Genomic DNA, 12270 nt, shown 5'->3' with positions numbered 1-12270 from the left:
GCTTGTTCGTGGTTAACTGCGACATCAACATACTACACCACATATACTCTGTCCCCTCACAGCAAATACTGACGAAGAAACCATAGATTGTAAAAAAACTGTCTGATTGTTGATTATTGCTAAGCTTCTTTCTTGACTCCAGCCGATACTGATTTACAGATGTAAAACGTTGCTGACCATGATATGTCCCGTTCCTAATCAACAATCATCTTTCCTCTCTTCCTTCTTTCCTTCTTTCCTTATGGGCTCTTTCTCCTCCACAGTCTTCTCTTCGTCTATATTCGCAACCGCTTTATACAGATGGACAAAGTTAGAAACCTCTTCATCAAATCGGCCATATGATTGCAACTGGCAACCTCGAGTGTCTCGTTCAGGACATAGAGTCGCAATACGCCAACACTGGGATTTCTTGCCCATAAACAACCCGTCCTTCATCCAAGTAGCAGTCGAAGAGGTTAGGTGAGTGCTACAACAACCACCGCGGGATGCAAGATTGACATCCCATCGAGGTCGTGCAGTGAAAATCTAGGGCATGTGAAAGACGATGACGACGCCTCCGGTCCCAGTCCCACTTTTGCAACAAACAACGAGCCGGACTCGACTCAAAGTCGATCGAAAGTGTCACTCATCGCCGCATCATGGTCCACGCACGCACGTCATTGTGTTCGAACAGGTTCTAACGGTTTTCACTGCACCACCCTGGCGCAGGACCCCGCCCACGAGTCTATATAAAACGGCTCAGCCTATCTTCTCCAACAGCATCGCTCATTATCTCAACCAAGGAGAACATCAATCAACCAAGACAGAAAGATAACATCTCACGGCTATTCTGTTCACGAGCTATCCATTTCTCACGGTCCACCTCCCTCACCACCCCTACAAACCCAACAACCCGCCGAAGATGAAGCTCTCCACCATCGCCATCATGTTCTTCGCCACCATTGCCACAGCCTCACCCGGAGCCATCTCCTTAGAGCGCAGCTTCAAAGACGTCGAGGTCAACGGTACCGTCGTGCAAATGGCGTGTGTCATGTGCCCCTGCCACGGCTGGGTTGGCGTGTGCACTTGTGTCAAGAACGGGTGCTGCTGCTAAGTAGATTAGTCGCGTCCTTGACTTGGACATGTGTTCGCGCGTTCTTGGGAGCCTGATATCGGGTTCTCTTTTCGGCGACGACTCACATGGTCTGGGAGACTCGATCTGGTGGGTGGGAATTATTGGCAAGGGGCGTTGCATTTGTTTCTTACGGTTGAGTTGGACTTTCGGACTCGCTGATGTGGCAGAGGTCTGGGGTTCAAACAGAGTTGGTGATGGGTCAATTCTTGGTATTGCTATGATAGACTATGTTCGTCTTCTACCCTTACTCATTCCACACCATGATGTGGTATGAAATGACATGACTATCCTCATTAAATGGATAAGAATAGTAATACATAACTTCGAAATTCATTGTCTTTACTGTGTGATTATGGAATGCGTTGTACTCAGTAAGTTTCTTTGACAATTTTATCGCTCATGCTTGCTGTTGGCTAGCTGAGTTAACATTGTGCTTTTGTTCAAGAAGTGTTACAGACCAGATTCACCAATCACACTTACCCAAGTTGATCTTCTCGACCCGTACCAGGAGAATAAAGTACTATACAGCGTGGTTAGGACTTGTGGAGGTCAATTCTGTAAAAGACACAGACTTATCGAGCACATTTTGGACCGCTATCACCTCTTTTGGTCAATGGGAAGACATTTTTCTCCTGGGTTGCCGCTTCGCTATAAGTAAACTTCTCTATAGTACCGACAGGAACGCATGCAAACAACAATTTTGAGCTTGACTTCTGACTGACCCAACGTCAACTGTACATAATTGAAGGCACGTAAGGTCGAGGACGTTCCCAACGTATGACCATTGATGGGGACTCAAATCAATCAAAACGGTGAATAAATAGGACAAGACTGCTACTCTTTTTCCTCCTGGAAAATTCCTCCTATTGGCGTCTTCTCATCTGAACTGCGGCATTTCAACCGATAGTATACAACGGCGCGCTCTTCGCCATGTGGTATCTATTGTCCCCACATGTGACTGGATGTGTTATTTCAAAAGACTTGACTGATGTCTCGCTATTTCTCGATATCTGACGACGATCTCTTTCTGCGTAATAGTGATCGTTAGTAGTTGTCCTGATCTGTAAGTTGGATCGGGAGGAGTTCTACCACATCAATGGTCTCATAAGAATTGATGAAGTACATGTTGTGCCGCATCTAATAGCAGTCAGTGACAAATTCAAACGACGTTTATCGAGTCTTAACCGGAGGAAGCTCTTACCTCGATGTAAAATCTTCCTTCCCCGGTACTCTTCGCTACTGCTCGGATAAGACGAGCGGGACTCGATACATATTTTGCAGGCAAGCATTCCTGACATGGCATGTTGTAAATGTTCGGGTCGGTCTGGATAGACTTGGTCATTTCAAGCGATGATCTTTGGTGAAGTATACTATGGAGCGAGATCTTATCAGACTACATGCGATAACCAGAGTAGGATCATGAAAGTGAATTGGAACTACGTCACATACGAAAGCAACGTGAAGAACCTCAACCTCTTTATACGCTCAAGGCTGAATCTTTTGAATGACCCGTTGCAGATAGTTTTGCGAGCGACACGTGGTGGCTAAGCCTGCATGGTGGCGATTGGACTAACCACTTAGATGTTCGCCAGCTAACAGGGGGTGTCACATTCCTATCTCGGTAGCTATGTTATTCTTTTTCTAAGCCTGACAAAGGGGGAGGAATGATTAAATATGGGCCCATAACCATGCTTGCAAGATATCTTTCTCAGTCAGTGTTATCTATTATTCTGTCAAGAGGCATGCCTTTGAGAAGTGTTGTGTTGGGGGCAATAGTCCGTAACCTTGTTGTCATGATACTGGTGCTTCTGTCCGCATTGTCTGGGAACGACATCAGGGACGGGACAAGCGTTATGGAGATGCGGCTGAGAGGGCACATGGGCGCCGCCACATGGCAGACGAATGCGTAAATAGCCCCCTCTTTTCAGCGCTTAGAACAAGCGAACTTGGAAGATGAGGGTGTGATAATGGGACTTGGGGCTTTGCGATATCATATCAAGTACATATTGCCTAACGATTGTATATCCCGTTGCCTTGATATTTCATGTAAGACCTTATTGCTTCATTTACTGTCGTTCGAAGCGCCATTCAGGCGACCCAGCCTACCTTAATTGGTTACGATTCGTCACGACATGCACGTGCAACAAAAACTACTTGCGTCCTATCAAGGCGGAAACTACATGGACACGGTGAGTTTGTTTTCTCATGTGAGATGACATACTAAGAGTCTAGGCTTTGTCTGAACGTTCTTACGACGTGCATGATGTTTCACCGCGTCTGGAACAGTTCTCTTCCAGCTCTGACAATTGGCATCCAGTAGAAGACTCTATCTTACTTCATGCACCCCCCCGACACTCACCTGGCTCACTAGATGAAGCAAGCAGTGTCGATAGGAATGGAGGTTTGTCAATTGAGACATCAGAAAATGCCAGAACCATATCTTTGGAGCAGGCGCAAGATCTCCTAGCCCATACTGGTGCTCAATTTCCCGAAGAGCAAATCTCCGCGCCTACAAAAGTGACTCTCGACAATCCGACAAATCCGAGGAGAGCAATTTTGGACAACTGGATCAGGGAGCGGATGGTTCTCTGTGCAGAAAAGAAGGAACTTCGTTTTCTGCCTATAAACGAGATTCAAGATCTCGTCACCCAGGAAAACATACGTAAAGAGCTCCAGCAGGCCAACGTGCAAGGCGATTTGTCCACAATCACAGCTGATATCTGTGAACCCAGAGAAACTCCAGGTGGTAAATCCTCCTCAAGACAAAGGATTTTCGCTGTTTTGTGCATGTTGCAGAAAGCATCTGAGATTGTCTCGTTTATCCGCGAGAACATTTTTGACAGTGATCTACCATTTATTTTCGATCTTCACAGCGTGCCCAGACGCGATGTATGTTGCACATCAGACCAAGGATTCAAGCCCGTGCGACTGTTCAGCTCTGAAATATGGCGACCGATGGAACGAGAACTATTCTACCATTATCAAGGGCAGCTATTGGCACCGCTCTTCAGATTCAGCTATGATGCTGGTCAGAAAGTCATGCATTTCCCTCTGAAAGACGAGGTTGTACTCCCTTTCATAGAGGACACTCTGACAGATGGCGACGTCCTTGGAAAGACCCTACAGCGTGAGGGAGGATTCTCATTCGTCAGGAAAGTCAAGATACATCCTGCACATTATACCGCGAACCCAAAAACTGTAAGCTAATCAAAATCAAACCACTCATGCAACAGAACTGACAATGTCTCATCAAGCAAGCGAAGAAAGATCTTTACTTTGCTGTTAAAGAGCTGAAGGTTACGGAAACAGCGGAATCCGCTCAAGAGAAACCAGACCATCGCGAGACATTGGCACTGAAACGGGTCAATGAAAAACGCCACAAACATCTGATAAGGCTGCTCGCGACGTATACACACAACGGTCGCTTTCATATGATCTTTCCATGGGCCGACGGAAATCTCAAAGACCTCTGGAAAACCTCCATACCTCGAAGCCCCGAACTTGCGAAATGGCTCCCGGCACAGATTTTAGGTCTAGCACGAGGTCTCCAACATGTTCATTACTGCACGCTTGACAAGTCCATTGTTCAAGATTTATCTATAAAAGATCAACAGAAGATACACGGCAGACATGGGGATCTTAAGCCGGAGAATATACTTTGGTTTCAAGTAGACGACAGCATAGAAGGTGAGGGATCGACCGATGTCCTCAAGATTGCTGATTTTGGCTTTGCAGATTTCCATGGCCCTGATTCCAAATCCAACGTTGGCATGAGTGCTATAGGCGGCTTCACAGACACCTACAAAGCCCCGGAATTGGATGTCAGAAGACCCGTATCGGCTCAATATGATATTTGGTCATTCGGTTGTATACTTCTGCAGTTTGCTGTATGGTCCATCCTCGGATGGGATGGGGTTGAAGGCTTCTCCAAGAAACGAACTGCTGATTCGGAGGGCGGGCAAATCCCAACGGACAAGTTCTTTAAACATGAAACAGTTGGAAAATGCTCGACTGCGCGAGCAAAGGTCTCTGTTGTTGAGGTACATATTCCATCATAACATCCGCTGCCTAATAAATCTAACACTCGCGAACTAGGAATTCGGGATCTTGATGAATCACGTTGATTGCAGCGATTATATCGTTGACCTACTGAAGTTTATAGAATCTTCTATGCTCAGAGTGCACGCTCGGAATCGTGCTGATATTGACATCATTGTTCAAAAGTTCGAAGAGCTCGAGAAACGTTGCAACGAAAACGAACGATATTGTACGCACAAAACCCAGTCAATCAAGACGATTGGTTCGGACTTATCGGAGATCGTTGAAATCGTCGAATCTCGCGAGATCAGTAAAGGGAAGACAGATGGTCCCGTTACATGCCTTGTTCAGACCAGCGGCCAGCCAGAGGGCAATGAGCTGAGTTCAAAACCCAATGATGACACAAGAGTCGGAGGCGAAGCAAATTATGTCTCGACATCGCGAAGCTCTCCATTACAGTTTGTCGACAGCATTGATTATCTCAACCCAAATCAGCCTGCGAACATGCCAATTGGAACACGCTTTGAGCCAGACAAATATCCTACATCTCAGCCACCTCAGCATAATGCAGAAGACAAAGGAAAAAGTACAAACTACCACTACCTGACACCTGTTGATAACCCTCCCGAAAGTTCAAACGATAGTCGAGTTCTTCCAAGAGAGAACATCCTCGACTCCCAAACTATGGCAGCAAGCCGTACCAAGCCTGGAGATGAAACATCTAGACCTCAAAGTCATCACTCACAACAAGAATCCAACGTCCCCAACCAGGCAGCTCTCAGGCAACTGAAGGTTCCATCAAGACGCCGAATGTTTGTGGAATGGTTGAGTAAGATGTTGTGCATACCTCAGAGTTGATGCGACTTTCTCCATTGTCGTCCGTTGAAAGATCACTTTGAACATCTGAGAACCAGACGATCTCGCATTCTGCAGCACATCGGTATGAAACTTATGCGTTGCCATCTTCCCATAACGATCATTTCTTCATCGTTCACGACGCGATTTGTACGGCGAAAAATGACGAAAAAGTACCATAATCCGATGGTTATTGTCGTGAAGAAAACGGTAACGACGACGTATACCCACACATAGCTGGAAATTTGGGTTTCGCCATCATCACCAAACCAGTCGAAAAATGTCATCGAGAACACGGTCTGCAGTACTCGTCGTCAGGATGCTACCAGACTATGAGATGGCTGGAGTATACGTACAGCAAAGAATGTCCCTGGTAGAAAGACCATAGTCACCAAGGAGATGGATCTCATGACCTTGGAGTCTTGGCTTGTGGCTAGTGCAATCTCTACTGCGGTTTCGCTATGTGACTGCGCGGGTTAGTTCAATACCATCTTCAAACTGGGGTAGGGACCGTACCCATTGCGTAGCCATTGCCATGCCATCTACACGCATTGTGCAATCTCTAATCTTTTCGTCGTATTCATCCCTGATGGCTGCAAGCCTGATTCGAATCTTCTCGCCAACGGTTCGCATCTGCTCTAGATACACACAGTCATCTTGTGCGCATGGGAGAGAATCCCGATAGTTGTCACTCCGTTGTAACCTTTGCGAACCGTGAGTTGGATCCGGATTAGCCCCTACCTTACCAGACGGCGAACTATCTGATTCATCTTTCTCTGGTTTCACGTTACATGAATCTTCTGCTACATTAGTACATCCCGGATTCAGTATCGCAGCCATTCGTGCCTCGAATTGGAAATATTTTTGTGGCCAAGTCGAGTGTCGAGATAGCGCAACGGATGTACATTCGCTGCATTTTGGCGGAAAGTACTGTTGATCTAGCTGATCATCATGTTCCGTCATCTTCAGAAGCTGCCCGCTCCATGTTGTGAGCGAATTACGAAGATACGTCAGATCTAGCCATGCTGTACGCTTCGCTCGATTACGGCTCTCCATGTCAGCGCTTCGGTGAGCCTGACCGTCACTTGATCGGACGTCCAGCTCCAAAATCATCGTTTCTACATTGTTGATATGGGTTTCGACAATTTTCGTATGCCTTTTTAGTTCCAATTCGGCGAATATGCCCGGCATAAGAAGTGGGTGAGCGGCTTCACCTCCGATAGAGTGGAATCTCTCAAGTAGTGTTCTCTCTATCGTGGAAGAAACGCCGTACAATATTGCAAACGTCAATCCGCGTTCCGGGTAATATGTCGCGGACAGAGCCAGATCAGATTCCCATGCGTTGGGCGTTCGACAGTTGTATACTAAGGCGCAATGTGTTAGATAACGATAGTCTATCAGATATATAAAGTACTTACCCATCGCTGGTCTTTTCATTTCTACTTCCTCGCACGAGAACAGAGGCACATCAGATCGAGTCATGGCACGTATGAATGATTGATGGATCTGAAATCGCTCGCATATACGCTCAAACGTAGGTAAGGAGAATGGTAAATGACGAATACCTCGAGCAGGTTGTTTGCTCAACGATGCTTCACGGGTCGCACGTAGTGTATTATGCTTCTCTCCAAGTGGTGCAAAGGTCTCTGCACGTCGAAATCCATTTGTATGAGCAAGGTCGCCTTGGGTTTCCCTGAGCCAGTCGGCGATACCTATGGGCGCGCGATCGGTTCTGCACAGTGTACTGCCTCCTGCTCGGTTGGCCAAGCTTTGAACAGTTTGAGTCAGTAAAGTAGTAAAGGCAGTGGCGGTAGTTGGCCTTACACTAGAACCAGGCCACGGCCGGTGTAGCTGAAATACTAGAACTTGAATCATTATCGTTATTATCAAAGTTATGTGGAGTTGCTCACTGTGTCTAGCCATTGTGTCCAATCGTCATCTGTCTCTAAAATCCAGATCTGAGCTTCATACTTTTGCAGTCAGTATGATAGGCTTGCTGTCTATGATGTATTTATGATAAGAAAACATACGTTACTGCTCTCTACAATCCGTATTACAATCGTTGGCCTTTGTTCGTATTTGAAGACACGTCGCAGGTCTTGAGTAGAGCGGCTTAGACAGGCATTATCATCAGCCCAATCCATTTAGTACAGAGGCGAGATCCTAATCTGGCGATGGACATGGAGCAGAGAGTCGTGGTCCTTCTCTTGTATGGACGCTGGCATGGCGGTAAGGCTGGTGTCAGGCTAGCTAGCGTCAAACGGGGACGTGCATAAACCAGGTTATGCGCGCTACGCGCAATTAGACCTTGAGGTGCCACATCCCACCGGATATATATGCCTCACCGGTTACGATAATGTACGATTGGTAGGATTTGACAGCTCGACATTATCGTCGCCCTCCTGACTGCAGCACCCTCGAAAAAAAGTCTCTACGATGGTACTTGAGGCAGAAATGAGTCTCAACCGCACTTGTCACACGTTGCATTGCCAACTCAGCCTGATGAGGTGGCGGGGCAGTGCGCCAGGCGTATTTGACCACGTTACTCGAGTTTAATCACACCATCTCGATGACGATAAACCAAGAATTTGAAGGCTTGCAAGGCATTCTTATCAGATTGAGGTCCTCTTAATTTGGGGACGAACTGCCCCAAAATTCGGCACACACAAAGCCAGATAACATTATCGAAGTTGAACTATCCTATCGTCATCATGAAGGTTGCTATGATATCCGCTAGATATATGGAGCAACACGCTGTAGAGGACTTTCTAGGGCAGGTGTTCGGGTACGGAAAAGCCCAGGTCACGGTATGGAGTGAGGTCCATTTGGCAGGGCGATAACTGACATAGTGTTAGTGGACTCGAGGGCGCTTTCAGTGCCTTCTACCTCGTGCGCTGACCAAAGTACGAGATCATCTCAGCCTACCAAATCTTATCGGCTGACACTTTGAAGGATGAATTAGAGTCCATGAAGGCAGCAGTTGACTTTGCACATTATGCAGAGTCGTGATTTGTTAGTCATGCATCATTGAGAAGCACAGATACAATGTCATAATGCATGTATATGGGTGCGCAGGGCTTACAGGACGGATTTGAAAGACTTTGGAATGAAACTTTGGTACCTAAACACATGGTCGGCATCAAATGTACAGCTTGTGCTTTACTTGTTACGGTTCCACCCATCTAATTCCGTGTCTCTGATAACAACCCAGTCATCATCCAATTCTTCGAGCTCCTGAGTACTCTTTGCTTTCTGGCTTGTACCTTTGTGTATGACAAGGTTTGTGTTTTGGAGACCCTTCCGGACCCTGGACTTGAACACCGCATCAACAGGATCGTACAGCACTGCTGGCCGTGACTTTCGACGATGCAACTTAGCATAATCAGATCCATAGTCTGTAACCTTTGAGTGCATACGTTCCATTCTCTTGAAGAGATCGACAGCCGTGATCCTGTCTTTATTCACAGATAGCGTGACTACCATTTCTTCTTCGATCAGGTACAGAAGATCGTGAAAGTATTCTGAGCAATTCTCATGCTCATGTAGTTTTGCGATATGCTGTGAGCTTCTTGTCAGATATATGCGAGTTGGAGTGACGCAAGCTCTGATTGAACTCACCTCTGTCACCTGCTTCTTTACTAACACGACATGACCCCCACCTTTCTTTTCTTGGATATCAAAGAATATGTCCGAGCAAGTACCAGTGAGATAAGGTGACATCCTGTCCTTCGAGAACTCTGTTCTGGCTTCCTGTCCACCAAGAGCCCAGCAGACCAGCTCAAGTAAAAGGCACCCGAAAGTCCAGATATCGTACGAGCGGGAAATCTTGCCTCCCTGCAGATCACACTCAGGTGATCGATACATTGGTGTGAAATGCATATTGTTATTGGAGTTGTTCGAACGACTCAAGATTGAGTTCAATGTGCTCAGACCCAGATCAGCAAGAACCAAGATACCCCTCTCATCCGTTGGAGATTGGTACCATAGCACATTGTCCGGCTTCAAGTCTCCATGTTTGCCATACCTACATTCCTGAGGCGGGTGGAGAGTGTTGGAAGAGGGGTCGTGAATACTTTTCAAGGCACTCGTCATGCCCAATATCTGCTTCGAGATCCAGCGTACATTATCGAAGTCCACGATCGGTTGTGGGTATTTTAGCCAATACTGGTCCAGGTCGCAGCCCGCCAATGGAAAAAGCAAGTAGTATTGATGATTGATCGTCCACGTCATTAATAACGTCACCAAATGATCATGAGAAAAGCCTGTGAACCGCTTCAGCATCTCAACCTCTCCCCAGAAAGCTATTGTTTGCTCGCTCTGCTTTTGTTTGGGTGTTTGCAAAAGCATTTTCAGCGCAAAGTTGTCGTCAGTTTGGATCTACTCTAGATCAGATCAGTGTTACATTGTAAGCGACAGGACGAGCTGAACGTACCGATTGAAGCACATCTTGAAACCGGTGACAATCAGGATGAACCATGACCCTTTTGACAACACCATATCCTCCCTGTTCAAGCTCCCCTGAGCCGGATTGCTTCACAAAGGGCAGGACTACCCTTGAATTGAAGGTTTTGTGTTTGACAGTTCCATCGGGTTGCATATCGAGAACTATGGGCATAAGTCGATATTGCTCTTTGGCAAACGCCTCTCTTTCGTAGGTCTCCCAATGCTTAGAAAAGTAGCTGACCTCCTGTCGAAGCCGCCCTCTTCGATACAACCGGGATTGGCTCATAGACTCGATCAACGGCAGGTGCTCATCTCTTATTCCTTCATCAATCAATTGTTCGATACACTGTCCTTTGTTCAACAAGGTAAGGATCACAAAGATGTTGCGATGGTGAGATCGAATCGTGAGAGCAAGAGCATGAACACTATCATTTGTCTTGAGAGGACCAATAGATGAGTCGGCTTGGTATGTGTTCAACTCTTCAACAATACGCTCCAGGGTCATAAGTTCGTCTAAGACCTTGGGAGACCAGAATCGTCGAATGTTCGAATCCTCGTGTTTACAAGCGGATTCGTGCAGAACATAGCCAAGGCGTTTATGACCAAGGAGGTTTTTCTGTCGGTCCTCTAGGTCGTTGTTGTCGATATGGTTTTCCCAAACATTCGTACTCTCCGATTCCCAACTGTCTTCAATCTGGTCGCTTTCGTATTGGATATCTGTGGAGAAGTCTTCAACAACGATATCTGGATTTTCCATAGCAACTGGAAGGATTGGCATTGTAGGAGACTCAAAATTTGGGAAACACTCCGTCACTTAAATACGAGGATGATAAATTCAGCCTTTCGTCTTTGAGGCTCTGGTATGACTGGTATGGACGGTAAATAGAACCATGTTTCTTCCCACGGCAGTTGTTCAAGAGATTCGCCTGTGCATGTTGTCTATGCATGTTGTCTGTGCACAACCAGCTTCGTTTGAATTGCCTTGTAATTCGCAAGGCAACAAGGCTGAAGACTCGGAAGCGCTTCTGAGGGACAACGCACAAGACGATCGATACCGTTCGGGAAGATGAACGCCCTTCAGTTCGAAGAGGTGGCTCGGCGGTCTAGATCGACTCTTGTCGATTGGACCAACAGACCAAGCGTGCAACTCCCGCATGATCCAGGATCGACGGAGGGTGTGAAAAGGGACGGGCTGATTGGCATAACACTGTGTAGAAGGCGGCTGAGATCCATGACGTCTGCAGTCGACCATGCGCATCAAAAACCACGTATGCAATGTAGGTATGTACGCGTGAGATAGGTCGGCAGGAAGCCACACTCGTGACTTCGCGAATAGTGCAGTTATGTTCGATATAGCGAGAGGTAGGATGAAAATACCCAATCAGTGTAGCAAGCGGAGAGTGAATGTGATTGGAGCACGCTACCGGTGAACGGCTTACTACAGGCTCTTTGAAAACTATGGGGTGATCTTCGAACTATCTCATCATATGCGGGGTCAGGCTCTTCAGTTGCTCTATGCCTAAGGCTTGATCTGACTTATTGATCATATTTGTTCCATCTGACCATTTTCCGAACACGGCGGTGATGTCTGGATTTAGACAATGTGTTCAGTGCAGCGCAACGATTGGGGGCGGTTGCGATAGCCGCTGTACTCCCAATGTGGACTGAATAAGCGACGCTGCATCTTATCTAGCCGGAGTCATGGGTTGGTTCATCTGGTGTACGATCAATGATGGATTGCTTTGTGGCGACCCCGCATGATGGTCGTTTGAGTTGAGACCGGCAGGGGATGAGAAGGCTGAAGATAGCCCCGGGCAAAT

The 12270-nt window shown here is 46.8% G+C and overlaps 6 protein-coding genes across 6 annotated transcripts; 3 read left to right on the top strand and 3 right to left on the bottom strand.

Moving 5' to 3' along the window:
• Positions 1 to 771: 771 nt before the first annotated feature.
• P153DRAFT_362677 (uncharacterized protein) lies at positions 772 to 1355 on the top strand. Its single transcript, XM_033667190.1, has one exon. The coding sequence runs from the start codon at positions 902 to 904 to the stop codon at positions 1091 to 1093; it is 192 nt and encodes a 63-aa protein (XP_033529355.1). The 5' UTR covers positions 772 to 901; the 3' UTR covers positions 1094 to 1355.
• Positions 1356 to 1743: 388 nt separating this feature from the next.
• Positions 1744 to 2548, bottom strand: P153DRAFT_362676 (uncharacterized protein). The gene is made up of 3 exons (XM_033667189.1): positions 2316 to 2548; positions 2204 to 2251; positions 1744 to 2141 (listed from the first exon to the last, which is right to left on the bottom strand). The coding sequence occupies exons 1-3, from the start codon at positions 2454 to 2456 to the stop codon at positions 2082 to 2084; spliced, it is 249 nt and encodes an 82-aa protein (XP_033529354.1). The 5' UTR covers positions 2457 to 2548; the 3' UTR covers positions 1744 to 2081.
• Positions 2549 to 3246: 698 nt separating this feature from the next.
• P153DRAFT_402771 (kinase-like protein) lies at positions 3247 to 6349 on the top strand (the record flags this gene model as incomplete). Its single annotated transcript, XM_033671972.1, has 4 exons — positions 3247 to 3303; positions 3347 to 4312; positions 4369 to 5154; positions 5210 to 6349. The coding sequence occupies 4 exons, from the start codon at positions 3247 to 3249 to the stop codon at positions 6008 to 6010; spliced, it is 2610 nt and encodes an 869-aa protein (XP_033529353.1). The 3' UTR covers positions 6011 to 6349.
• Positions 5598 to 8434, bottom strand: P153DRAFT_362675 (uncharacterized protein). Its single transcript, XM_033667188.1, has 7 exons — positions 8038 to 8434; positions 7918 to 7977; positions 7832 to 7866; positions 7426 to 7775; positions 6524 to 7371; positions 6364 to 6474; positions 5598 to 6306 (listed from the first exon to the last, which is right to left on the bottom strand). Exons 1-7 carry the CDS (start codon positions 8149 to 8151, stop codon positions 6043 to 6045), a joined length of 1782 nt encoding a protein of 593 aa, XP_033529352.1. The 5' UTR covers positions 8152 to 8434; the 3' UTR covers positions 5598 to 6042.
• On the top strand, positions 8348 to 9096 carry P153DRAFT_362673 (uncharacterized protein). Its single transcript, XM_033667187.1, has 3 exons — positions 8348 to 8814; positions 8863 to 8910; positions 8960 to 9096. Exons 1-3 carry the CDS (start codon positions 8719 to 8721, stop codon positions 9014 to 9016), a joined length of 201 nt encoding a protein of 66 aa, XP_033529351.1. The 5' UTR covers positions 8348 to 8718; the 3' UTR covers positions 9017 to 9096.
• Positions 8786 to 11228, bottom strand: P153DRAFT_392259 (kinase-like protein; the record flags this gene model as incomplete). Its single annotated transcript, XM_033671133.1, has 3 exons — positions 8786 to 9565; positions 9626 to 10384; positions 10440 to 11228. The coding sequence occupies 3 exons, from the start codon at positions 11226 to 11228 to the stop codon at positions 9167 to 9169; spliced, it is 1947 nt and encodes a 648-aa protein (XP_033529350.1). The 3' UTR covers positions 8786 to 9166.
• Between the last annotated feature and the right edge of the window lie 1042 nt (positions 11229 to 12270).

Source organism: Dothidotthia symphoricarpi (assembly GCF_010015815.1).
Source record: "Dothidotthia symphoricarpi CBS 119687 unplaced genomic scaffold P153scaffold_1, whole genome shotgun sequence".
Classification (NCBI taxonomy): Eukaryota; Fungi; Ascomycota; class Dothideomycetes; order Pleosporales; family Dothidotthiaceae; genus Dothidotthia; species Dothidotthia symphoricarpi.
This window is presented reverse-complemented; position numbering and strand designations above follow the sequence as displayed.